Here is a 25,993-nt window from a genome sequence, read left to right as displayed (position 1 = left end):
TTTCAGGGTATTTCATATATGTTAGAAAGTTATATCTTCACAAATAGGAATTACATATGTATTGTTAACATGTGTGGCTGCAGCATATATCATATCAAAAATCAAAAATTCAACATAAAGACATTTTTCAAATATGTTATATACCTCCATATATCCAAGATGTTTAATAATCACATATTGCCTTATCGGTAACATAAATGGCAGCAGCACTCTTGATTTATGGGCATATATGTTATATATTACATTTCCATATGGGGTTAAAGTAATTATGTTTAGGATCATGAATGTACAATTAACTGCACAACTGTGTACAGTAATTATCAGGTAAGTATTAACAGACATACTTTTAGGGGGCATTAATAATATGTAATAAACTGACCTTTATACCAAACTAGAAGTAATACTCTAATCAGACACTATACACCCAGAAACCACTTATAATGACCCAGAATATACTCAGACCGTATTATATAATAATATACTCTAATTGGAAACCAAATAGAAGATCTCAATACAGCAGTTCACTATAATGCTGTGATTTAGGTGTATGTTTTATAATTAAGGTATAACTGGTCTGTTTACTGTCATACATTGAGTGCGAGTGTTAAATTATAATCTGCTGTTGACTTTAGCTTCATTTTCCAGCATTACATATTGGATACATGGTAATCTCTAATTAGTGAGTTTAAACATACAGTGCCTAATCATAAATAGTGCCTATGTGTGTTCAATGCTGATATTACAGAGGAATACTGATATCTTTTATTTTGGAAAACCACAACATTAATGAATTATTAAATCTACTGTGTTATTTAATAGAGGTCACTACAGGTCAGCCCAATTTTTTGTGTTAATTTATTGCACAAATTTAGTTTTATTGCAAACATGGATAGATTTTAACATTTGTATGCATACTTCTCATTATTCTTTGGTACCCACAGCTGATAATTAAACTCTTACAGCAGAATTATGGAGGGAAAAAAGTACTGTACCGTTGCTAAGACATTTACAATCACAGTACTCATTACACTGATTACTGTACTGTAAAATACAGAGCTATTAATATCGCTAGTGATGCATTTGAGGTTAAAAGAGCCAGAGAAAGATGAGATGAGGAGACAGAGGGTTGAGTTAGTCAAGCAGTGGAATAAATCAATTTGTTTTTCAGCTTCCACAGCGTCTTCATTTGCTTTTTTATTGAGCCTAAATTGTCCTTTTATTGACTGTTGGGAGACATTGTGTCAACATGTCCCTCTGGATAGCATCAAAGGTGTCAAACCCTTTCATACATCCACGCTGGATGCAAAAACTATAAGAAATAACTAAGATCCGATTTTTGCACGGTTCAAATTGCCTTCAGCGCGACTTATCCCAGATTAAATCACCCTGTGCCTCCAGGACAAATGATCTGTCTCAGAGGCTCGTGGGAAGCCAGTGTGACAACTAGCATTTGACATAACTGATGGCTTAAGAGCAGCTGATATTTCCAAGCCCACAGAGAGTGCCATTTAGACTGTGTGTGTTCACTGCTGTGTGGGATTGTTCTGTTAATCTGATGCTTCATGATGGCAACTGTGAAAAGAGGAGCAGCTTCCAGGGCTGAAGTCTATTTTCTCTTCACAAAACAAAAAAACAAAAAAAACAAAACAAGAGGAGGACACAATGTTATCTATTTTATGAGTCCTCTGGGAGAGCTGGATGCTCAGCTGCAGTTGTGAGACGCGCTGTCATGCAACGGTAAAAGAGTCTTACTGGTAGCAACACAAGGGCATCACCTTGTTAGCCTGTGACTGTGTCTAGCAAGTGTGAATTTCTCTTTTGTGGTCAGCGTAGTCTGAAGGAAGAGGAAGGTTCATAAATCACACAGGCGAGTGACAAATCGATGCCTCACTCTTGCACGCCCGTAGTGTGTATTTCACATTTTGTGTTGTGGATCTAATGTGGGTCACTGCAGAAACGGAGCCATTACACAGAAAGACTTCGACAACCTACAGGAGCCTCTCTCTGTCAGAACTTGGAGAGATAAAATGAACTCCACTGTGTGCATAAAGTCCAAATGTGTGATACAATAACTGGGTAACATCAGCGCGGTGGCTCAGTTCTAGTCATTAAAAAGAACAAGATTGAAATGAGATGGTACATGATAGCACCCCGTGGGGAAACTAAGGTGAGTGTAATATCATTTCATAAATGTTCCACTTGAGGTTTTCTCATTATCTTGCATTAACCTCTCCAGTCAACACGCCCGTATGGAACCAGCATATAATTTCCTCTGCAGAAACATCTCTGACCTTGTCAGACTGCCACTCTTTTTACTCCCAAACTGGTTTATAGGAAGCCACTGCACAAATTTGACTTTTTTGACGGATACAGAATGCCGAAATAATTGATGTTCTAGTAACTCCTTTTTTAAAATAACCTAAACAACAAAACTACCTCAATTTTACAGAACTCCACTGATGGTTTGGTGTCAGTTCACGAGTGTAAAAAAGCATGTAATCAGTCGTCGGCATATATTGTACCCCAGCATTTCCAACAATCAGTGTTTCAACACAGTGGGGGATTATTTCTCCTGAAAGTGTTTGTCATGAATATTTCACTTTCAATTGTTCCATATTTAAACTCATGAAGGCAGTTTATTGCATGACAGTTGATGATTTTGCATGCAGCATGATCTAAATGTTCGTATGATTTGAGTTTTAATCTCAAATGAATCATTTTGTTTCAGTGGATTTTCTTTAAAAGACTGAATTTATTAAAATAAATGATTTGCCTTTTTTGTGGCTTTATTGGATAGTAGAGCTTAGAGAGGGGGATGACATGCAGCAAAGGGCCACAGGTCACGTTTGAACCCTGGGTCGCTGGGGCGAGGACACAGCCTCTGTAAAGGGGGTGAACGCTCCACCAACTGAACCATCGGCTGCACCAAAAGCCTGAATTTACAACCTACAAACCAAGTGCTAGATATCATCAAACCCTCTCAAAGCAACAAGACTGTGTTCATTCAGTGTATATTACAAATGCATTGATTTTTCTCAGCTAGTGGTATCATGAGGTGTCAGTATGGAACGTTATTACATTGTGGCAATAATAGTGATTATTATCATCCTCCAGATGTATCAAAAAGGATATTCAACAGCATATTATGTTGTAATGTACACTTATCAGATACTATGAATCCCTGCATCTTGAACTACAGTACAATACACACCTTTGCTATAAATAATACCTTTGTGAATGTTTTGTCCACTTCTATTTACATACTTGCTTCTTGCTAGTGAACAGAATACTGAAACACTGCTGTCTCTTTATGTTTTATTTTGAAGGGTTTTAACAGAAGTATTGTGTGGTATAGTGTCTGAATTGACTATCTAGTGTCAGTGTTAATGTAACAAAAAGCTCATTATCAGGGTGATTATTACAAATGACAGCAGTGATATCAGTATTTATAATAACTGTATTAATAAAGAGCTGTTTTAATAACACTTTTCTGTTGTAGACCTCAGTCTACTCAGCTACAGAAGACAGACATGATTGCAATGTACGAGATATAATAAGTAAATAAATATATTTTTAATGTCTGGACAGTTTTTAAATAGATTGCACATTGAATTATGTATTTTCTGTCTCTCTTATAGACCCTCATAGACCAACAGGCACATTTATTACTGACATTAGAAGCAACAAATTATCATATCAGTGCACCGCTTTAAAGATTGTTGTCACCACAGATTAGTAGCAGTCTAAAGCAGAGATCCCAGGGGAAATGACTGGTATACATTGATACTTCCCATAAAACGAAAATATATGTGAACATACAACTTGTTTTACTAGGAGATCAGAGACATCTGCTGGCCACGAATCATACTGCAGTGTAGGTTAACTAAAAATCAGTGATTGTGCTTGTGGTTGAGTTTATTTGAAGCTTTTCAACTGGGTCTAAGCTTTTCTGTCACTAAACTCCCATGTTTCTCATCCTTCACATGTGAGAAGGTCAGAAGTCACAGAGACAATAGACCAAATTCCTCCTCATTAGGTCACAGCTATGAGGGATGTGCTTTTTTGCTTTTAAATTTCAAATGCACAATAATTTGTGACTCTGAAATAAAAGATAACCAAAAATTCTGGTTAGGCACAGAAAAAAATCATTTAATTTGTTTACAAAACATGCAAACAAATATCAAGTGAATGCATTTAATGGATATTAATACATAAAAGCTTGATATCACAAAAAAAGTTGCACATATCATACATAGTGTTGATAGAACAGGCACAAACATGAATATTCAAGACAGTATCAACACATGCCCTCTTTTCAATTAAAGAAACATCAAAAGCTGCTCATATTCTGACTCATGTTGCACCCTGAAAAAAACAGTTCAATGGTCATACTTTAGGGTTTTATTTTACAGCTCAGTAAAAAATATACCAGCTTCAGCTTCAGCAGTAACTAACTGATCATATGATGAGTCGTGATCAACATTTTACAATGTAGAGTGCTTTAAGTCATGTGTCGCAACCAGAAAAAAAGTAGCACCTGAGCCTGCAGAAACTGCCTTTCATCTGAACATCTTTTATCTCATATTTTAATTGCTAAAGGCAATATGTGATAAGGAATGTCAATCATTCACTCTACAACATCCAACACTGAGTCTCAGCAAAGAGGATATGTAGTGTAACGAATCTCCAGATCAACAAAGAGAAATGTAACTGACATCATCAGTAATGTATCAATAAAATCCCTTCACCTATCATATCTAGTAAAACATTTGGAATTCAGCATTTGTGTGACGAAGTAGTTAGCTAAAACGAGTGCCTGCTGCAATTCGTGATTCAGTCTGTGTATATACATGTAGCGTACATGTAAATAAAATAGTAGCCAGTGCACGCAAGTGCTAGGTCCTAATTCATCTATGCAGGGAGCGCCATGAGTCTAAAAAGTTTTCAAACTGAGATCGAAATGTTGATTGTCAGTAGTTAAAAAACTACATTATGTAGGTCCAAATATGACTGCTGATGTCAACAGTGGTAACTGTGAAGAATGTGGATGAATAGTTTGGTCATAATCCAACCTAATAAAATGGGGAATGACGAACAAAAATCCCTGGCTTTTAATTTCTGAGCTAATGTGGCAAAAATCAGCATTTTACTCATTTATAAGAAAAGTAGTATTTCACCAAAACATCAAATATAGATGCCAATATGAACAGTTCTCACTGTATATAAATATCCATACAATCATTCTGCCTTTTCTGTCATCATCACTCCTCCACATTCTCAAATCAGCTCTAACTGCCTCAATCCTTCATATCAAAATTGATCTATAGCAAAACTAAGCTCCCTTTAACACACCTCTTCTCCCTTTTTCCTCCCTCTTGAACATAAATACAGTGTCTGTTCATTCAGCTATCTGTAGACCCACTGCCCTTATTCTTATTGCGACTGAGAGGGAAAGTGGACTTGCTCTGTGGCTGGGTCATTTTGCTGGCCAGGTAGACAAAGGGCTCAATCAGCGTGCGCCGGTCCACCACCGACACCTCCCACAGACGCACCTTTTCGTTCTTCGCCCAGTTCTGGGCCAGGTTAGAATCAACTCTTCTCTCATCTTGCTTGTCCAGCTTGTTACCGAGCACAACAATGGTCACCTGGGGAATCGGGATAATCAGGTTAGCTCAACATCAGTGTAAGGAAACAACAACAAACTGTATATAAGCAGCCCCAAATGAGCCTTCACACATATACATTGTAAATTGATTCACTCCTCACCTCTTTCTTGTCTCTGTGGCGGTCGATGTCCTTCTTGAGGGCCTCCATCCGCTTGAAGGACTCTTTACTGTCAATGCTGTAGACAAGTACAAAGCCATCGGCAAAAGTGTAGTAATGTCGAGGAAACTCCATCCCATCACGGAGTCCGCGTGTGTCATAGAAGCGGACCTGCTCTCTTGTGCCACGGTCAGTTTCTATGGATCCAATGTAGATGTCCTCCAAGGTCTCCATGGGTTCTGAGCCTAACAGTGGGAAAACAAAGACAAGCACATACAGAGTGATATACTGCACACGTATAAGACAACTGCTTGTCTTGATTGTTTTAAACTGGAATGTACTAAGATCTGTAGTATTATTCTACACAAAATGAAAAGACCCAGTCTCAGTTTTTATCCTTCAAGGGTCCTATCACAAAGCTTTATATCACTCATTGTGTTATTTGTGCTAGCAGGTCCTCATTGTAAGTCCTGGCTGCTCCTATAAGTGCCTCACTGAAAGCAGAGCAGTATTTAGTGTTTGCACTAATATAATATAGTTATAACGCTTCATTTAGTAATACATAAACATTATTACTGTAAACACAACATACCTGCAACATGATTGGCATACAGTAGTTGTTCCAATACCGCCGTTTTCCCAACTGCAGCCTGGCCACACACAACCACTTTACAGCTTTTGCCCATGACTCACTCTCAGGTCAGAAAATCTGTTTTTCGGAGAAAACATACACTGATGGAAAACTGTTGAATCAGGCTTTATTATCGACACGTTACAGTGTAAATACACCGCATCGCAATGTGCTGCGCATTTCAGTAGCAAGGTTGCTAAAATTAGATCTGAGTCCGTTATTGACAACTGCTGTTTTAGAGCGAAAAACAGCTAGATAGCATACATAGGAAATGTCTTTCTGACACAGTATATTGCAGTAACGACTATGCTAACGTCAGGAACTAGCTTAGCATTAGCTTTCGGTGAGCTGCAGAGCTACGATATTACATAACAAGTAGCGAATGTCATCTGAAAGTGACTAACACGGATAAAAGTTGTGTCGTGACGCCGACATTGTCTACCTGTGGAGACATATATATGAAGTATGAGGATATTTCTACCTGTAAGCAAACAGCTCTTCTTACCTAACGGGCTACTTCCTGTTTACACTGTACGTAACTTCTGCAGTAGATGTGGCCCCGCCCCTTCTCATTCACGGCAAAATGGCGACTGACGACTGCGATATGGATCCTGACATGGAACTGCTAAGTGACGAAGAATTGGAAAGGTAATATAAGTTACCTCTGTGTTGTCAGCGACCGAAATACATCTGTAACTGTGTATCATACTGACATGTTTCATCCAAAGACAGTGACATGTTCAATTTCTCGTCGCACTATGAAAGCGAAGCAGCGCGCTACCGCTAACTGTTTAGCTAGCTGCCCTGGATCGTGTTTAGCTCGGTTGCCATCCACTTAGCTGGATGTGCTGGGATTTGTCTGGCTTGCAGTCAGGCACACCATGATATCTTCAAATCTACCGTTGCCCGTCAAGTGTAAAAGTTGATCTGCGTTAACAACATTGCGATATGTGAAGTAGCTGGCGAACTAGTTAATGACACCATGATCTCAATGTGTGGTCGTGATGTAAAACATGAAAGGCTTCCAAAAAAAAGTCATGGCAGTGGCCCACAACATGGTGTCATATGTTCCTGGCTCTGCTCCCTCTCTGCTTCACAGAATAACTACGTGTTTGATTGGCACTTCTGCCCTGCTGCTGCTGCTGCTTTGGCTATTTCTATGTTTAGCCAACTCAGGCCAGCAAGCTCTCTGAAATGCATACGTTCACTCACAGTCCTGGACATGCTCTGTTTACATGTTATTGTGCATGTGTACTCAGACGGGACTCAACTTAAAGGAATAATGTTTGCAGAGAAGAAGTCGTGTCGGACAAACCCAGCCAGTTGACTACTGACACACAGCTGTACAGTCATGCTCTGTCCATAACAGAACTGATCTTAGTTTTTGCCATTATTATATCTGTCTTACTGCCCATTTTTACACAGGGAAGCAGAGGGCTTCAAAGAGCAAGGCAATGCCTTTTATATCAAGAAGGATTACGCTGAAGCATTCAATTATTACACCAAGGCCATAGGTAATTATGCCTAAATAACTTGGCTTGATGGGGTGATATTGATTTTGTGTTTGTATGAGAAAACAAGCTCTGCCTGGCTTTTATAGGATATCAATAACTTTTTTTTTTTTTATTATACAGACATGTGTCCGAAGAATGCAAGCTACTACGGAAACCGGGCAGCGACACTAATGATGTTGGGTCGGTACAGAGAGGCTTTAGAGGATTCCCAGCAAGCAGTACGACTAGATAACTCCTTCATGAAGGCAGGTGTTGGGAAACAAACTGTTAAAATCTTTATGAGGGGAAATCTACTCTTGTACTGCTGTACTTTACTGTACATTGTTAAGTATATCCTGTTCTGAGTGTTGTTTTGCTGCATAAGCTTTCCATATGCCTGCCTCTTCTTCTTACATTCTTGTCCATAGAAGGGACGTAAATGTATTTGATTTTCTTGCAGTAATGTGTGTAAATAACATGATTAGGCAAGCACAATTAATTGAAATAACATTCAAATTGTAATATGGCAATATCGATGTTTTGATAAATAGAAAAATAAAATGGAATACTGTAGTGCTGCAGAGATGCCCTGGTCTACAAATCTTGTTCGCCAGATGTAAGAGAACATGTTTATTTGGTACAGACCCTGACAAATGTGACATCATCGTGATTTTGATAGTTTTCTCAGTGAAAATGAAGATTCGGATGCAAAAATAATCATTCTCAACAATCGTTAATCTTACTGAAATTGTAATATCTGTCAAAACAATCAAAATACATCCTTTTTTCCATATGTTACCAGCATTGTGATTTTATAGACAGGATTAAAAAAAGTTAGTCCTGTAACAAAGCAGTAAATTAGGGCTAGCCATGGTTTAGTTTTTGGTAAACAAGGCCCAGCTGATTTGAGTAAGAATGGGAAGTCAGTTTGTGAACTGTAAGTCTTTTCCCTACAGGGCCATCTGCGAGAGGGCAAGTGCCACCTGTCTCTTGGCAATGCTATGGCTGCCAGCCGCTGTTTCCAGAGGGTTCTGGAATTAGAGAATGACAACAGCCAGGCCCAGCAGGAGGTGAGTCAGCCTCCGTTTGGCAGAGCATGATCTGACAACTTGGACATGATTATCCATTATCACATAAGCGTTGGCCAAGCTAATGCAAATAAAAGAAGAAAGGTCTAGTATTGAGTGGTTTTAGAGGAGATCAGATAATTGACTTAATGGTCTTCTCACTGAACACTACACATTCCTTTGTCAGCTGAAGAATGCAGAATCCATCCTTGAATATGAGAGAATGGCAGAAATCGGATTTGATAAGAGAGACTTCAGGATGGTAAGTTACACAGTTGTCACAATCATATTTAATGCTGTCAATTATGTGATATGTCAACAGTTACAGACAAGTGTGCTGTGGTTGTCTCTAGGTTGTATTTTGCATGGACCGTGCTTTGGAGCCTGCCCCAGCATGTCACAGGTTCAAGATACTGAAGGCAGAGTGCTTAGCCCTGCTGGGGCGCTACCCCGAGGCTCAGTCAGTAGCCAGGTAAGAGGACATGTTTGAAAACTTGACATTATTGGAATTTGTAACAAAGACTGCAGGGTGAAGGCAGATTAAAACACAAGGGTGTGCATGTGCCAGACCAACTCAATAACATATTATTGTAATTCTTATCAGTCAGTCAAACAAAAGAGCAAGTCTTCATCCCAGAGCCCTGTAGAAACAGGTAAACCATGAAATATGACTTGAAAGTAGTAATTATAAATGTTTCATATTTCATGTTGAGCCGAGTTGGCCAGATAAATGGAATCCATGGGCCTAACACCTGATATCTTTAAAAACTATGAAGCACATCTCTGTTTTTATTTTCTAAAGAGTTATAGATTCGACGCACCAGCTGAAGAAGTTAAAACTTGATCTTACCTTCATAATCACAGTGCTTCAAAAATGGCACATCCCTTGAATTGATCACCCCGCTTTGAAAATGAAGATTCTCTGGGAAATGCCTTCAGGAGAAGGAGATGGTGAAAGTCATTCTCCCAATTGAAGCAGGAAATTAATAACTTTGGCTGGTGCTCTCCTTCCATTAAGGATATGTCTGTTCGCTCGTTAATGATCAGCTGCTACACCATGGCGTCCTTTTACACTGTCTGACGAAGCACATAGATTCTGCAGTATGTTGTAGTTTTTCATAAATGAGCTAAACATTTAAAGATGATGATATAAAATGCCATATTTTGTTCATATTTCTCTTTTACCTGTATTTTTTCTTTTAGCATTAATATGAATTATTTTCCTCTGTTTAGTGATATTCTGCGGATGGACTCCACTAATGCAGATGCACTGTACGTGCGTGGACTCTGTCTGTACTATGAGGACTGCATTGACAAGGCTGTCCAGTTTTTTGTCCAGGCCCTGCGTATGGCTCCTGATCATGACAAGGCTCGGCTCGCTTGCAGAGTGAGTAATTCAGTTGATAAAAGATTTATAAATCCAATAAACTTTTAATTTATATTAATTCCTATAAATCGATCCATTAGTGTATTGTCTAACCCAGAGGAGCTTCTAAGGTTGTTCTGTGTGTTGTCTTCCCAGAATGCCAAAGCACTGAAAGCCAAGAAGGAGGAGGGGAACAAGGCGTTCAAGGAGGGAAACTTTGAGGCAGCGTACGAGCTGTATTCTGAAGCACTAACAATAGACCCCAACAACATCAAGACTAATGCCAAGCTGTTCTGTAATAGGGCCACTGTTGGATCTAAGGTAAGGAACAGGAATTTGACATCACAGTGATTTATAATCACATACGTATCATCACCCATGCATCACACACTCGCATGTAGTTGTTCATAGGATAGCATATGTACAAACTGTGCAAAGTTCTCATCCTGCCCCTCGGGCAGTCCAAGTTTTTTGTTATCTTTGCCATGTTGAACTTTCTGCTATCACATCAAGAGAACTAGGTCACTACTTCTCTCTCTCTGACTCTGCCTCAGATGGTGACTCTCTCTTCTTTTTCTTTAAAAGCTGAAGAAACTAGAACAGGCCATTGAAGACTGCACGAAGGCCATTAAACTGGATGAGACCTACATCAAGGCCTATTTACGGAGAGCACAGTGGTATGTCCAGGTTCTCTAACTTGGTTGTTAATAGAGAGAGTAAGTTATAATGTATTTGGTTTTCAGTCCAACAGAATACAGTGTCATTATCTAAACTCATATCGTGGATTTGTACAAAGTGGGTAAAGAAGCAATAACAGGCTTGTGTGTTCTCTGCTGCAGCTATATGGACACAGAGCAGTATGAAGAGGCAGTGCGAGACTACGAGAAGGTTTACCAGACAGAGAAGACAAAAGGTGAGAAGCCAATTCCTCCATCTTTGCTGTTGCAGTTTTCGGCAAGGATAAGTGGTTTTTACCCTGTTTTTTCTTTTTACTCTCCAGAACACAAGCACTTCCTGAAAAATGCCCAGCTGGAGTTGAAGAAAAGCAAGCGGAAAGATTACTACAAAGTGCTCGGGGTGGATAAGCACGCCACAGAAGATGAGATCAAGAAAGCTTACCGCAAACGGGCGCTTTTACATCACCCAGGTGCTTAACTGAACCGAAAAAGATCTCTAATAACTAAATAACTGTGCAATTCTACTAGGGCCAGGGCAGCACCCAACTAAAGACTTTCCTTGCCAGGTAGTTGTGGCACATTTATGATATTTAAGTATCTAAATATATTTTCTGGGCAAGCAAATCGCCTGTCAACGACAGTGCTAATGGCAACAGCAGTATTGATTCTGAATGAGTCGAACAACCAGCAATGAGACTGAACAATTCATCATTCAGAACATGGAAATGAATAACTTCCAACTTCACTTAAACATATACTCGGGACTTTTCAACATAATGGATGATGAATGCTTACAAATTAACTTGCTTTTTTGCATTTTCTGTGACTAATGACGAATTAAAACTTGGTCGACCGAGACTCTTCTCATCAACAAACGGTTAAGCCACTTATTACGAGGGCAGCCATGAAACTGTAGACAGTTGAACCTCGGCCAAAATTACATTTGTGATTCTTCTTTTTTTTCCCCTTCTTTTTTTAGACCGTCACAGTGGAGCTAGTCCTGAGGTGCAGAAGGAAGAGGAGAAGAAATTCAAGGAGGTGGGCGAGGCTTTCAGCGTGCTTTCAGACGCAAAGAAGAAGGCTCGCTACGACAGCGGTCAGGATCTGGAGGATGACGGCATGAACATGGGAGGTCAGCACCTGGGCAATCCTTGGGGTGGGAGGTCTCAAGGGTGAAATCAGACTAAACTGCAAATCATGTCTGAGCTAATTAACTACCTTTATTATCAAACGGCTAAGTGAGGACCCAGCTTTAAAGTTCTGTGCTGATGTTCTTTTCGTCTCCACCAGATTTTGATGCCAACAACATTTTCAAGGCGTTCTTCGGGGGCCCAGGAGGTTTTAGTTTTGAAGGTAATTCCTGTGCGTATCATGCAAAACTGATTTGAGTAAGTATGCTTTTCTATACTTTGAGAATACATCAGTTATTGACCCGTTTGTTGTTTGTTTCAGCATCTGGACCAGGAAATTTCTTCTTCCAATTTGGTTAATTGGAGGATTCTTCTACCTAAACCGTTACAACGTCAGGACTTTTCGACAATGTCAACCCCCCAACTCACCATCCATATTTAATGACTGACTGATTGCAAGTCAGATTCTTGTCTATGCCATTGACTGAATGAATGCAACCCAATGACCACATGCAACAAATGATTTAAAGCCCGTTTAGCAAGGACACCAAGATGTCTCAAACTGAGTTGATAGTGTTACTGGTTTTGGATTTGGTTTTCTTCCTCACAGAATGAAACAAACTTTGAAGTCAGTAATGGCTAACAACCCTGGTCCAAATATTCTCTCTATTTTTGAGATAGGAGAGATTGTGCAGCTATATTATCAGAGCTTTTAGGGATCCTGGGGAAACTCCTAAGATGCAACTGAGAATTGAGCAAGCTATTATCCGGCTCGGCTCAACTTACTGCTGAGCGGGTACTCTCTGCATGAAAGTAAATAACTTGCTTAATGATTTCGGAAGAAAATCCCTGAGCAAGCGGCGCCTCCCCCCCTTTGAAGAATCTGTCAGACAGACAGTTGGCTGCTACGAATTCGCACTGAAAACTGCCTCCATGTCATAAGCCAATAGAAGTACTTGAGCATATTTTTTAAATTCACAACAGCTGGAGCGTAGACGTACACACACAGTACAGCTGAAGCACACAGAAAGATGGCAGTGGAGACAGCTGTGCTGACTTTGGTCCCTCTCCTTCTTGTTGTCACACGTTTTATGTTTGATGTTGCCATTCACAGATTGCTGCATTGTACATTTTACTGGAATGTAAAGTGTTGATTTGTGATGATAGTTGATTGTTTTTTCCATTTTTTTTTATTTTCATATGTATATTTATTGTAAATTTGCTGTCTGATAGAACCATCCATGTGAGATGAGGACACTTTTCTGTCATCTAAAAAGTTTCAAAGGGGCACAGAGTATGCATCCCTTTGACACAAAATTCAGGAAGATAATTGTTTTTGCTTGGTGTGCACGAAATATTGCGCAGAAATAGATTGTGCTCTGTGTTCTTTGTGATGCAAGCTGTCTAATTTTACTCCATGCAACAGATAAGCGTAAGAATACATGTGTATGACACGTGGTATGTGTTCGCTATTGTCTAAGAAAGTGTGTAATAATGGAAACCTGGTAATGTTCGGTTACTTCCTGATGAGTGTGGTGTTCTCTCGGTGCATGTCGTGAAGAAAAGAAAAGCGTCCTCATCTTTGCTCTCATTATTTTTGCCCTTATGGCGAAACCATCCAGTCTTTGCCCTTGAAACTTACCAGCCATGTCAATAAAGTTGGCCTCCTCTGGGTTTCCCCTAAACTGTTTGTTTTCTTGTGTTTTGGTTGCATAGTATTAGTGTTGATAATGAACACTTAGTGAATTAATATGAATTATATTAACAACAAATATACACAATGAAAGCTTAAATTTTGTGCCACATTAAAACTGATATTGGAGTTGTACTAAGCGAGGCGGGCACAAGATGGCGCCGCTTCCCGCCGCTCTAGGTTTGTTAGTGTGGTTGCTTGGTTACCAGTTGGCCGGAGATGCTAATGTGTTCTGATGAGTTAATGTTACCCCCACTGAGTTACATTTTCTTTTGATTAGACCGAAAAGTTGGCCTAAAAATGTCAGACTTGAGCGGGGAAAACGAAGGTCAAAAGCCGAAGGGCGTTTTCTCCACTTTAATGGCCAATGGGGACTGGCTGTACCTTAAAGGAGAGTATAAAAAGGCTATAGAGAGCTACACAACGGTAGGTAAAGTTAGTTAGCTAGCGTTAGCTTGCTTGCTATGGTAAATACTTACTTCGTCACAGTTTGTCCTAACAAACTAAAGAACATTTTTGGATTTGTAATGCTGTATCCAAGGTTGTCAATGTAGCTATTACAGTTTTCCCAGTCATTCAAATGCGTTTCCTGAAATTGTAGCTCAATTTCCTGAAGCTCTAAACACAAATATGAAAAACAGTTAGCTCACCATTTTGTCAAAACCCCACAAATCTGTTGTTTAATGAAACACTGCAATCGAAACCATGTCCTCTCTTGTCCCAACTGGGTTGGTTTTTTATAACCAAAACGATACACACAGCTACCATTTGAATATGTAATATATTTTTCAAAATTTTGTCCCAAAATAGGTTGCAATATACAGTAGAAATAATGTTGCCATGTAATAAAGTACTACAACAGATAAATATATGACACATATAAACATTGCTTTGACATACTGACTGCACTGCAACACTTATGAATTTGAAAAGTTAAGCATATATGACATGTCAGAGTTACTGATTTTGTAAATAATTGAAATGTGTGAATAATATAGTACACAAACAAATGACACTTTCTGACTGCATTTATCAGCCATTTATCTTCAGACCCTTATTTGTCATCCTCCTCCTCTTCCTCTCTGTTCTCCTTAACTACTCAATTTTTCATTCAACATAGTAAAGGTTACTCGAGGCCTCTCGTATGTTCTGAGGTGGAACCAACTGGTCATAAAGGTCTAGCATTTTGAGGGCCTGTGTTTTCCAGGTAAACGAGACGTGCTACAAGAATGGGATTCATGGTTAGGGTTTAGCAGTCGGGAGTTTTGTTTTTCATACATGACCTTTGAGTGTTAAAAATCCTGTGCATAGTTTCAGGTTTTTTGTGTGACATGACGTGATTTTTTTTTTAGGCACTGACTTTAAAGCCCGATGACAAGACCTGCTTTGTTGGCCGATCCAAATGTTACTTGAAGATGGGTCAATCTGACAGCGCTCTAAAAGATGCAGAGGCTTCACTCAAAGAGGACAAGACCTTTTTTGAGGTAACCAACAGAACAGCAACAACAGAAATGCTGTCTATTTATCTTAAATGACAGCGCTCAAGTCAGTACCCAATGTTGATATGTGAGAATTTGTAAAAAAAGTGAAGCCCTTAACTGTTTATTCTATTGTGATATTTCAGGGTTTGTACCAGAAAGCAGAGGCATTGTACTTCATGGGAGAATTTGAATTTGCGCTGGTGTTCTACCACCGAGGACAAAAGCTACGTCCACAAATACAGGATTTCAGATTGGGTATCCAGAAAGCACAGGAGGCTATAGAAAACTCTGTTGGCCGTATGTACTTCGATAATTGTTGTAGTATATGAAAATCCTCCTTACACTGCATCTCTAAACTATTTGTTCTTCTCTGGCATCCTCTAGGCCCTTCCTCCGTAAAACTGGAGATTAAGGGAGACCTGTCATTTCTCGAAAAAGATGAGGAGGTGAGTGTTTGTTGTGTTCCCCTTTGATAACTTCTTTTTTACTTGGAAACTTGAAGATAGAGCTGTTCTAACAATAATTGTACACATACAAACATCAATCCTGTCCAGGACAACAGGTAACAGTGAAGGACCCTGTTTCTAAGTAGTGGCTCACCCTAGATATTGCAGCTGTTTTATGTAAAGCTTAACCATAAACCCCCTTCTGATGCACAATATTATGTTTCTGAATGATAAAGAGAGTACAGCCAATTACTGCTATTCAGAATCTGACGACAGAGAAAAAACAGCAGAACAAGAAGACCCCTAAGAATGAGAAGACTACCAAACAACTGCTGGGAAATTTTTACAGTGACAAGAAATGTCTAGAAAACCTGCTGAAAGATGAAAGTAAGATTTTATTTCACTGAAGACATACAATATTTTCTAAATTTGTCTTTTTTATCTGCATCTTTCAAATGTTAACTGTTATTTTCTCAAGCTGTCCTTACCATTCAATATGTTAAACCCACATACAATGATGTTTTTCCCTTTTAATAGACTAACATATTACACAATAATCTGCAGCCCTGGTTAACAGTAAGACGAAGAGTGGTGAAAAACTGCAGGATGTCATCCAGAGCTCCCTCACGTACCTTGACAGCTGCAATGAGTTCTGGAGCCAGGAGAAACCTCTCTGTCCAGGCGAAAGGGAGCGTAAGAGCATGCATCAGAAACGTAGCAAGCCACGTCACATTGCACCCACTGAACCTGCTCAATTCCTGCTGAAGAGCCTGGATGACATTGCCACAGGTAGGGCAGGTAGAGCTGCAATGATGAGTTGATTGTCAACAGATCAACAGATTAACCAACAATTAAAATAATCGTCAGTTGCGACCCAAAATCAGGCTTTTGGTTGAACTTGTAGCTTTGTGCTTTACTTTTTGGCCTACAAAATGCTTACTGTACATTTGTTGCCGTAGAGTTGTCATCAGGAAATGCAGAAGGTAGTCTCAAGAAGGCGGAAGAAGTCATGAACATCATGCAGGGCTGGTCAGAGAAAGAGGTGCCAAATAAGAAAGAAGTTTTGGGCAGCCTGCATAGTTGCATTGGGAATGCCTTGTTTGACCTGGGAGACACGGACAAAGCAGTAGAGCATCATCAGAAAGACTTGGAACTGGCAGAACAATGGTGAGAATTTGAAGAAATGACACAGGAGGAGTGAGTGCATTTTACAATAATAGATCAAATGTTCAGTAATCTTTCTTGTCAACAGCAAACTCCCAGATGCAATGTTGAGGGCTTTGGACCACATTGGGCAGGTTTATGCCCAAACTAGACAGTTCTCACCGGCCATTGAGTTGTAAGTAGATAAAATGAAATTAAATGAAATAACAGCTGCACATCCTTTGCAAAATGTCTCCAACACCTCTCCTATTGAGCATTGTTAAACATTGAGGTGTCACTACTGAAGATCATTTTATCAGTGATTGGTCATTTTATTTGATTTTTTTCTGGATGTTTCCACTTCAGCTGGGAGAGGAAGATTCCCCTGGTCTGTGATGGTCTGGAGAAGACCTGGTTGTTTCATGAGATCGGTTGGTGTTACCTGGAGCTTGGTCGCCACGAAGAAGCCCGAGACTATGGCACCCAATCAGCTGCTGCGGCTGATGAAATTGCCGATGAGAAATGGCAGATAAATGCTAATGTTTTGGTGGCACAGTCAGAATGTAATTATACATTTTTTTGTTTGTCGGTATTTGTTTCTACATATTTACGAAATCAGTAACTCTGATAGTCAATTCCCTTCTGTTTCAGTGAAGCTTGGAAACTTTGAATCCTGTGTCTCCCACTTTGAGAGAGCCTTAACCAAAGCCAAACTGCAAGAAGACGAGTCTGCCATGAATGCCATTCAGAAGGTTCCCTCTCTTCCTAGTCTTCTTTTTGTTCCATTTAAAGATGTTTTCATCCTTGACATTTATCCTTCTGCTTTTAGGCCCTCGATGAAGCAAAACAACATCTACCACAGTGAGGATGTTGTCATTGGAGACTTGTCGTGCTGCAGAGAAGACAGTAATCGTCATATTAAAGCTTTTAGTACCAAAGGAGACCAATAAAAGATGTCTTATCTTTTAGTGCAACAAATGATTAAAATGTACAAATCCATTTTGATGACAACCTTAAAAACATCAGGCGGATATAGTCTGATTGGGAGTATGAGTATTTCACAAACACTGAAAAGCTTTATGTGCACATATATGTATTTGATTTTAGGATGTCTGAGGTGTATTAATGTATTAATACACTAGCTAATGAATAAGACCCAGTTTTTCTTTATTGGTTTTGGTGCATTAAGGCAGGATTTCAGTCGTAATTTCTTGAAAGTCAAAATACAAACAGTTCAGTATGAAACAGATGATATAAACCAGACACTGCGTCACTGTGGTTTCTCAGAAAATCAGACTGTGACATTGTTGCTGGAAGCATTGGTCTCAGAGTGTTACAGAGAGTTGTGAATTGTGCGAACAAGTATAATGTTCTCGGAAGAGTAACATATGCAAAGTTCTTTGAATTTGTATTTAACCTTTATTTTACCAGGAATATTCCCACTGAGATTCAGAATGTCTTTTACAAGGGAGTCCTGGCAGCAGCATAAAAAGTTTCACATAGGAACAAGCAGCAACTTAAAACACACAGCATAAAAAGTGATTCAAGGCTTCACGCCGACAGAATTACCTCTAAAGAACAAATGCTATTATTGGCAGTGTTGCAATATAATCGTAATCTATGAGGCTGCGTTTTTGATGCAATTCTCTGAAAACGGAAACATCTGTTATCTGTCAGTTGTGTCACTTAATCTAAATAATACACACTTGGATATCCACACTGCAACCTGCCGACCATGTAGTCTTTCATCTTCTGATTACTTGAAATTTCTCCATACTTTCTGCAGGGAACTGCCCCCGTCACACCTCTATTACATCTGTAACAAGGCGTACATGGTGTGATTTACACACTGCTGACTGCTCTCCTGGTTCCTTGCATACAAGGCGTTTGTAATTGACACCAGTTAAAGGTGTATGTGTCTTGACACTGAATATTTTTCACATTTCAATAAATAGTAATGCTAAATGAACAGAAAAATGGCAACCAAAGTAAAAGGGGAACAAATAGGTTTCTTTTTTCTTTGTGTTCAGCACAGATGTAGGCCAAGAAAACATAAAACTGATAAATAAAATGTATTTAAAATAAAAATAAAGTCAGATAAAATATGAAAACAGGCAGGAGTTTATTGATTTCACTTATTCAGATATAGTTTGAAGAGCATGTCAACAGAAAAATACGATGAAAACTCACTTTGTGTATGAGTGTACTTTAAGTATGCGCAGAGATTTTTTTGTCCATTAAAATTGGGCAGTTTTTGAAAAAATATATCTTTATTGCACATTGGAGAGCAAGACAATCAGCAGGTCAAGGACATTATACAGTTGAAGCTTCCTGCATGTAAAAAGACAATTATTTGTAATACGTTGATGTACGTTAACTTTTTTAATTTCTCATAAGGTTTAATGTATCATAGTACAAATTACATTCAACCAGACCAAGATATTCAAGTTTGGGATGCGAAAGTTAACAACTATAAGTGTAAGATGTGTCATGTAATTTAAAGGTTTATTATTAAATTCAAAGTTAGTGGGGATTTCAGAGGCATAATTGTTAGAGAGAATCTTTTCTTCAAAACAAAGATGTAGAGGTGCAGAGACAAAATAACATATCACTCAAGGTTGTATGTGAGAGATTTTAGAGTGAATTTCTCTGACTTTCTTCAAAAAAAATAAAAAAAATAAATATAAAATAAATCTGCATCCGGTCGCGTCCTTCCGGTCTTCAGGGGCGTGTTCGTGGCCACGCCCCAGTTTGCGCGTCCCCGGCAATTTCCTTTTGAAGCGGGAGCGTGTCTGTGCCGAGGATTGCCTTGTCATTGTATCCAGAGAGAAACGCGTGGTCAGCGGCACCGCCGACAGACAGACAGCTCCACTGCAGCCTATCTGGTAAGCTGGCATCTTAGCGAACAAAAGCTCCTCGCACAGTATGCTACATCTCGTCCGTATTGCGCTTTTTTTTTTTTTTAAAGCACAAACAGCCTAAAATAAGTTATCCCGGGACGTGTACACGCTGGGAGATGATAACCCGTGTTAAGACGTGGCGCTGTGGCTGCTGATGTTGCAGCACATTAACTGGCTGCCAGGCTAAATTGTTTTTGTCTGGCGTGCTAACGTAGGTGCACGCCACTCCCCGCCTCGACACATTGTGCACTTAATAAAATGCTCTAACTCTGTCCATTTTCTCCGTTTAAAGCTGAACCCGACCTCGCTTCGACGCTCGTTTTTAAAAAGAAAAATTTAAAAAATCATATTTACAGTCAAGTGAATGTGTAATTAATGTGTTTAATCCCAACTTGATTTAACAAAAAACATCCTCTCTGTCACTGCGCCATTCACTGCCACTGAACCGTCCTCGTTTAGGGAATAAGATGAAGTTTAATGCACCTCAAAGTGTTCACATCTCACGATTTTTGCACCCTGTTTGCTTTCATATGTCTGTGTATTCCTGTCTGAAGTGAAGCTGTTAAACGTCCGCCAGTTTGCGTTTGTTGCTTAATGTGTTGATATGTAATGAGTGTTGTGAGAGCTTCCCCTTCTGTCTCATGACACGGTGGTGTGGTTTCACACATCTGTTAAATCCCGTGTTTAGTAACAAATCTTACTGACATTTCAAAATGAGCTGTCTCACGGTGGTGGAGGTAATGACACTTTTCCGCGATGCCCCCATTTTCTTAACTGCCCTTTGTCTGTGTTTGCTGGCAAGCTTTGGCGCAGATACAAGATTTGGGTTACAGTATGTTGCGGACACGTCGAGTGTCAGTTTCACTACACTTCTATCTTTGTGTTGTTAACAAATGCAAATCGACATTTGCATGAAACTGTAGAGGGCAGATTTTGCCACCACTCCTACCATATGCACAATGATGCAACACCCCTACTGAGAGAAAATGGACATTGTAGCTCGAGGTTGATGCAGTGCCATGGCACTTAATGTCATGGAGGAAAAAATATAAATATATTCTGATAGTTATCTGTTTAAAAATAGTGCATCAAAATATTAAAGTACTGTAACTTTCCCTTTTCCTTTTGGATCACCTCATTAACAAACATATGCAAAAAAAAGACTTGGAAAAAAGCAATATCAATAAGATGACTTTTATTTCAATCATTGGTGTCAGTGATTTTTCTGTCAGATTGCTGTTGAAATAAGCTAATTTAAAACGTGCTAAATGTGGCTCTGATGCAGCATCCTCTCACACAGTGTCCCACCCACAACACTATCTGATTGGTAACACGTCACATTGATAGCCTATAAACGCTGAACAAACATACTCTGTAATCATAAATGTAGTGGAGTGGAAATATGTGGTAGCAGAAAATTTAAATGCTCAAGTAAAGTACCATCTGTACCTAACCTTACATACTGTCATGGTGACGGGCTCAGGCAGATAAAAACCGTAAGTCATCCCGGCAATAAAAAATACAATAAAATAGGAAACCAATCCAGGAATTTACGTCAGTGAACTGGACAGCATTTTTAAGTCATTCAAGTGAGGATATTCATTATTATCCTGATAATGAAAATTCACCCCGATCAAGTGATTGAGTGTGTTTTATTGTGATCTGCGATCATCCCATCCTTATTGCATCGTATGTGAAGATGTGTTTCAAAATAAAACGATCCACCCTCTTCAGCTCCTTTCTCTTTCTCAAGCCAGGAATATTGACTAACTTCCTGTTTTTGAGACATAATGACCGCAGTCCTCATAAAACTGTTTGACTTTTTCCTCTGAAAGGGAATGTGGTCTGATAAAAAGCTGACAGACGTGACTATATGTCCGAGGAAAGTCACAAGGTCTTTCATGTAAAAAGATAACACTGTCAACCATTGATTTCACTTCTCACGCTGGCTGTTTGTACAGTTTGTATAGTGCCAGTTAAAGAACGCATTTTATCAACTGTAATTGTTTCTGGTTAATGGGGCTCTCTGCCAAACCCAAGTAAAACCCACTCCTAAATCCACTGAAGTCTGATGTGTTGTGGCACAGAGTCTTAAATACATGGATAAATCAATGACACACTTGTCCAGCCTATGTCCAAAGTTTTTCTGACTTAACTTGATGACTGTTTGATTAACTGAAAATCAAAATCCAGTGCTGTTTGAGGTGTCGGGGGTGGGCAAAAGTTGCAAAAGCTCATATGTGTTTAGAGGGTTTTACATATTGTGTCGTCACTGATTTAAATAATCAATTTCTCCCTTTCTTTTTATTTGCATAAGGTATTTGGTGGTGTGTAAAGTCAGACTTTAAGCCAGACATGGATACTGAAAAGAGCGACGAGGTTTTACATGCGTCAGAGACTCCACAGCCAGAGGAGACTGTAATGGAAAAAGAGGTTGTGTCCAAACTGGAGACAGCGGAGGAGACTGAGAAGCCACCAGCTGCTGGCGAAGACATTGAGCAGATGGCAGTGAATGGTCATGATACTGAAGTCATAACTTCACAAACAGAAGACATAAATGTAACGGAAACAGTTGCAGTGTCTGCAGAAGAACCAAAAATGGAGATTGAGGAGAACTTGCCCACAGAAACATCTGAAACTGAGTCGATGCCTGTTGAGGTCGCACCACCAGAACCAGTTGAGTCATCTGAAACAATCTCTGACCCAGTTGAAGCTTTAGACACAGAACCTGAAAACATCCAGCCTGAACAGCCTGTGCCAGAGAACGACCCAGAACCTTTGCCTGTGCAAACGCCTCTGGCAGAGAGTGCCCCTGAACCAGAGCCAGAGAAATTGGCAGAAACAGTTCCAGAAGCCGAACTAGAAAAGCAAACATTACCTGAACCAGTCATGCTGCAGCAGCCAGTGGATATACAACCACCCAGCCAAGAGGAGAAAGAGACAGAACTGAAGACTACAATGGATGCTGTGGCAGAAGAAGTTGCCAAAATGTCTGTGGCAGATGCAGAAAAACCAGCAGATCCCGTGTCGGTGACGGTGGCTTCCCCTGATAAAACGGCAGTAACCGTGTCAGTGACAGAAGCCTCCCCAGAAAAAATGGCAGAAACTATGCCGGTGACAGAAGCTTCCCCAGAAAAGCCAAAAGAAGCTGTGACCGTAAAGGAGGCGGCATCTGCTGAAATTGAAAATGTTAAACCTGCTGAGGACAAGAAAGAACCGGAAAAATCAGCTGAGTCTGATACTGTGAAGGGAGCCGAGGCGGCACCAGAAGGCGAAGGTGTTAAATCTGAGAAAGATGCTGAGCCTCAACAGGAGGAGGATCCAGCCCCTGCACCTGGCTCCCTGTCCTTTGCCTTCCTGGAGCGAGAGCAGACCAAAGATGCCCTTCGAATCTCTCGTACCCTTGTTGTCCTCAGAGGCCTTCCAGGAAGCGGTAAAAGCTTCTTGGCCCGTGCCATCGCTGATGCCTACAAAGAGCACTGCTCAGTAATCTGTGCTGACGACCACGGTGTGAAGCCAGAAAGTCCAGAAGCATCCGTAGAAGGATACAAGGCTCTGGATGAGGCTGTGGTGGCCCGCAGCAGTGCAGGAACATCTTCCCCTCTGCTGCTGGTGGTGGACGACACCAACCACACCCAGGATCGGCTGGCCCGCCTGGGGGAGATTGCAGAGCAACACAATCTAGTTGCTGTCTTTTTGGAGCCCCGTACTGAGTGGAGCAGAGATGTAGCGCAGTTGATCAAGAAGACCAAGCGTGGACTGGAGGAGGCCAAACTGGAAGCCATGAGAGGTCCAATTGAGGAAATGTCCCTTCCTCTTTACTTTGGCTGGTTTCTACTCTCCTCCGTCCAGGACAAGGTCAGGTGCACATCGATGGACTTCCTGAAAACGCTGGACACCATGGAGGCCTTCAAGAAACACCTGATTGACTGTGAGTGGGTTTAGATTTGTTTTTTATGTATTACAAATGTGAACGGGCAGATGAGAAATAGGGCTGAACATATATTGATATATTCTCATCATGATATGAGACAATCTTTGATTTTGGATATTGTTATATTGTGATATGTAATGCTGGTATCGATACCGGTTCCTGAACAACAATTTATTCGATACCAATTTTAAGAATCCAGAGTCAAAAATATGCCTTTTGATTTTGTTGCCCTGTCTTAGTGTTTACAAAGTGCTTTTAAGGAGATTTCAAACATCAAGATCAATATATGCGGTAATATTTTAAGACCATCTTGCCCAGCCCTAGTCAGAAATAAAGTCTTTAAGGACATTATAATCTAAAGTCTTTGTAATGACTAAGCTGCAATTGATCTTTCATTGTGTTTCCAGTCACTGGGAAAGCTGAGAAGGAGGTGGATTTGGAGCAGTACTTTCAAGCCAAAGGGACCCTCCACTGCACTACAAAATTCTGCGACTATGGAAAAGCAGAGGGTGCCAAAGAGTATGCACAGCTTCCAGTAAGTGATCAGATGCATTTAAAGTCAGTTGGTTGGTTTGTTCGGCATGCTCATTTTTAACTTGACATTTTATTTAATGCGTTGGGTAAACCTTCCAAACAGTAACATGTTAGCAGTTGGGGCTGCACATTTATTGAAATATGATGGAAAATCACAATATTGCCAAATGCAATATTTACAAATATATATACAAAATTCTGAGCCCAATATGTTTCTTTTCTCTACCACATCGTGCAGCCCTACCAGCAGTGTAATGTTTGATTTATATCTAAAAAGTTGGTTGTGATATTTCCTAATCGCTTCCTTTTTTCTTATCTCCAGGCAGTCAAAGATCTCAATGGCTCTGTGTTCGAGCTGTCACTGAGCGCTCTCTTTGTCACTCCTCGCACTGTTGGTGCCAGAGTGTCCCTCACCGAGGAGCAGCTTGTGCTGTGGCCAGCCGATGCCGAAAAGGAGGTTGAGTCCGCCGCCTCCCTGCCTCTGGGAAGCCGAGCCCATGTCACTCTGGGTTGCGCAGAGGGTGTCGAGCCGGTTCAAACAGGTCTGGATCTGCTCGATATCCTGGCACTGCAGCAGGGCGGCCAACAGGGGGAGCTTGTGGAGGAGATGGAGCTCGGATCGCTGACCTATTACGGCGAAGGAAGGTGGCTGCTGAGTCTCAGAGAGCCAATCTGCACGCCAGCCTGCTTCTCCAGCTTCTACGAGCGCAAGGAGCTCGTGCCGGCCAAAAAAGAACAGGAGAAGAAGAAGAAGCAAAAGTGCAGCATACTGTAAATGGCAAACATGGGGATGTGTGGCCGGGATGACTGGTGATTTAAAACTTAGGCTTACTCTGTGCAAGGTTTGTGTGTTTGTGCAGTGTTTAGGGTTTCAGTTATCGCCACCCTAAATCCACAAGCTGTGTGCCTTTTTTACTGTTGATTTGCACCACAACCCAAGATGCCTTCAGTCCAGTTAGGCTTGTTAACGTTGTTGAATATCTTGTTTCACATATCAGTGCCAGAGTTGCAGTGCCTGGCTATTTGCTGAGGTGGAATTAGCTGCAGTTTTAGACTAAGGTAGCATAGCCTCCTCCCACAACTCCACTTAGATTCTCTCTTCTATACCTGTCAGTGTCTCTCAGTATTCAGATATACAAAAACTAGGTACTTTCATTGCATGCACCCCAGGTTAACGGTATCAACATATTAACACATTTCTGACCTGCTTTAAGTACCACTGCCGCTTCAACACAGATTGTCTTGTGTTTCCTCTGTCTTAGCTGTAAGTTAAAAAGATTAGCTGTCATTTCTGTGAAAGTGTGTGTGCGCGCAGACTAGGAAGTTAAATGTTACAATAGCATATGGGCCAAAGTTATCTATTTGATTAAGTGTATTAGAATGAATGTCATTTATAGAGGTCCTTCCTTGTAAAAATCTTTGCACTCTGCATAGTTTGAAAGGGAGAATGCTGATGAATTTGGTATTTGTTTCAGCAGCTTGCACTTAGTAATTATCAAATGCTGTGAATCCAAGTCCATGTTTTGCAATCTTTTTCTACAGCGCAAGACTGCACCATTGATCCCTTTTATCCTCTTTGAACAGCACTTCATAATGCATTTCGATTTGTATCCTCTGTGACTGTAATTTTTGAAGGGCAAGTCCTACTTTGTGTAGCTCTTATGAATCACTATTTTTGCACTTGTTTTGTACACTTAATAAAAAAGAACATGCTTTGCTCCAGTAATGCAGTTTG

The 25,993-nt window shown here is 40.2% G+C and overlaps 4 protein-coding genes across 10 annotated transcripts; 3 read left to right on the top strand and 1 right to left on the bottom strand.

The window, feature by feature from the left end:
* Positions 1–4,128: 4,128 nt before the first annotated feature.
* Positions 4,129–13,954, bottom strand: nkiras2 (NFKB inhibitor interacting Ras-like 2). Of its 4 annotated transcripts, none has more exons than XM_084372602.1 (4): positions 13,770–13,954; positions 6,356–6,472; positions 5,767–6,008; positions 4,129–5,645 (listed from the first exon to the last, which is right to left on the bottom strand). In XM_084372602.1, the coding sequence occupies exons 2-4, from the start codon at positions 6,447–6,449 to the stop codon at positions 5,403–5,405; spliced, it is 579 nt and encodes a 192-aa protein (XP_084228728.1). In that variant the 5' UTR covers positions 6,450–6,472; positions 13,770–13,954; the 3' UTR covers positions 4,129–5,402. The 4 variants fall into 4 exon arrangements, with proteins under 4 accessions (XP_084228728.1, XP_084228729.1, XP_084228727.1 ...); XM_084372603.1 differs by lacking the exon at positions 13,770–13,954 and adding an exon at positions 9,805–9,864; XM_084372601.1 differs by lacking the exon at positions 13,770–13,954 and adding an exon at positions 6,900–7,001.
* Positions 6,918–13,812, top strand: dnajc7 (DnaJ (Hsp40) homolog, subfamily C, member 7). 2 transcript variants are annotated; one of them, XM_084372598.1, is made up of 14 exons: positions 6,918–7,042; positions 7,820–7,908; positions 8,029–8,153; positions 8,844–8,957; positions 9,142–9,216; positions 9,308–9,426; positions 10,188–10,341; positions 10,477–10,641; positions 10,906–10,997; positions 11,160–11,233; positions 11,321–11,467; positions 11,977–12,129; positions 12,288–12,359; positions 12,450–13,812. In XM_084372598.1, exons 1-14 carry the CDS (start codon positions 6,978–6,980, stop codon positions 12,485–12,487), a joined length of 1,482 nt encoding a protein of 493 aa, XP_084228724.1. In that variant the 5' UTR covers positions 6,918–6,977; the 3' UTR covers positions 12,488–13,812. The 2 variants fall into 2 exon arrangements, with proteins under 2 accessions (XP_084228724.1, XP_084228725.1); XM_084372599.1 differs by having other exon boundaries at positions 6,919–7,042; positions 12,288–12,350.
* Positions 13,955–14,041: 87 nt separating the features above from the next.
* Positions 14,042–17,833, top strand: odad4 (outer dynein arm docking complex subunit 4). Of its 3 annotated transcripts, XM_084371653.1 has the most exons (12): positions 14,157–14,246; positions 14,946–15,027; positions 15,173–15,304; positions 15,445–15,598; positions 15,686–15,747; positions 15,984–16,134; positions 16,312–16,545; positions 16,707–16,914; positions 17,000–17,086; positions 17,257–17,453; positions 17,542–17,642; positions 17,720–17,833. In XM_084371653.1, the coding sequence occupies exons 3-12, from the start codon at positions 15,236–15,238 to the stop codon at positions 17,753–17,755; spliced, it is 1,299 nt and encodes a 432-aa protein (XP_084227779.1). In that variant the 5' UTR covers positions 14,157–14,246; positions 14,946–15,027; positions 15,173–15,235; the 3' UTR covers positions 17,756–17,833. The 3 variants fall into 3 exon arrangements, with proteins under 3 accessions (XP_084227778.1, XP_084227777.1, XP_084227779.1); XM_084371652.1 differs by lacking the exon at positions 14,946–15,027 and having other exon boundaries at positions 14,042–14,246; positions 16,312–16,536; XM_084371651.1 differs by lacking the exon at positions 14,946–15,027 and having other exon boundaries at positions 14,042–14,246.
* Positions 17,834–19,644: 1,811 nt separating this feature from the next.
* cnp (2'',3''-cyclic nucleotide 3'' phosphodiesterase) lies at positions 19,645–25,984 on the top strand. The gene is made up of 4 exons (XM_084372042.1): positions 19,645–19,775; positions 22,108–23,721; positions 24,132–24,259; positions 24,581–25,984. The coding sequence occupies exons 2-4, from the start codon at positions 22,146–22,148 to the stop codon at positions 25,031–25,033; spliced, it is 2,157 nt and encodes a 718-aa protein (XP_084228168.1). The 5' UTR covers positions 19,645–19,775; positions 22,108–22,145; the 3' UTR covers positions 25,034–25,984.
* The last annotated feature ends 9 nt before the right edge of the window (positions 25,985–25,993 follow it).

This window comes from Pagrus pagrus, assembly GCF_965226575.1.
Source record: "Pagrus pagrus genome assembly, chromosome: 13".
NCBI classification, from domain to species: Eukaryota; Metazoa; Chordata; class Actinopteri; order Spariformes; family Sparidae; genus Pagrus; species Pagrus pagrus.
This window is presented reverse-complemented; position numbering and strand designations above follow the sequence as displayed.

Bases quoted from the DNA above. Each gene is read 5' to 3' on its own strand.
- nkiras2 (XM_084372602.1), bottom strand. From the start codon at position 6,449: ATGGGCAAAAGCTGTAAAGTGGTTGTGTGTGGCCAGGCTGCAGTTGGG. The intron at 6,009-6,355 runs GTATGTTGTGTT...TCCCACTGTTAG, and splicing joins GTATGCCAATCATGTTGCAG to GCTCAGAACCCATGGAGACC. The intron at 5,646-5,766 runs GTGAGGAGTGAA...CCGATTCCCCAG, and splicing joins GCCACAGAGACAAGAAAGAG to GTGACCATTGTTGTGCTCGG.
- dnajc7 (XM_084372598.1), top strand. From the start codon at position 6,978: ATGGCGACTGACGACTGCGATATGGATCCTGACATGGAACTGCTAAGT. The intron at 7,909-8,028 runs GTAATTATGCCT...TTTATTATACAG, and splicing joins TTATTACACCAAGGCCATAG to ACATGTGTCCGAAGAATGCA. The intron at 12,130-12,287 runs GTCAGCACCTGG...CGTCTCCACCAG, and splicing joins TGACGGCATGAACATGGGAG to ATTTTGATGCCAACAACATT.
- odad4 (XM_084371651.1), top strand. From the start codon at position 14,121: ATGTCAGACTTGAGCGGGGAAAACGAAGGTCAAAAGCCGAAGGGCGTT. The intron at 15,305-15,444 runs GTAACCAACAGA...GTGATATTTCAG, and splicing joins AGGACAAGACCTTTTTTGAG to GGTTTGTACCAGAAAGCAGA. The intron at 16,546-16,706 runs GTAGAGCTGCAA...TTGTTGCCGTAG, and splicing joins CATTGCCACAGGTAGGGCAG to AGTTGTCATCAGGAAATGCA.
- cnp (XM_084372042.1), top strand. From the start codon at position 22,146: ATGGATACTGAAAAGAGCGACGAGGTTTTACATGCGTCAGAGACTCCA. The intron at 23,722-24,131 runs GTGAGTGGGTTT...TTGTGTTTCCAG, and splicing joins CAAGAAACACCTGATTGACT to TCACTGGGAAAGCTGAGAAG. The intron at 24,260-24,580 runs GTAAGTGATCAG...TCTTATCTCCAG, and splicing joins AAGAGTATGCACAGCTTCCA to GCAGTCAAAGATCTCAATGG.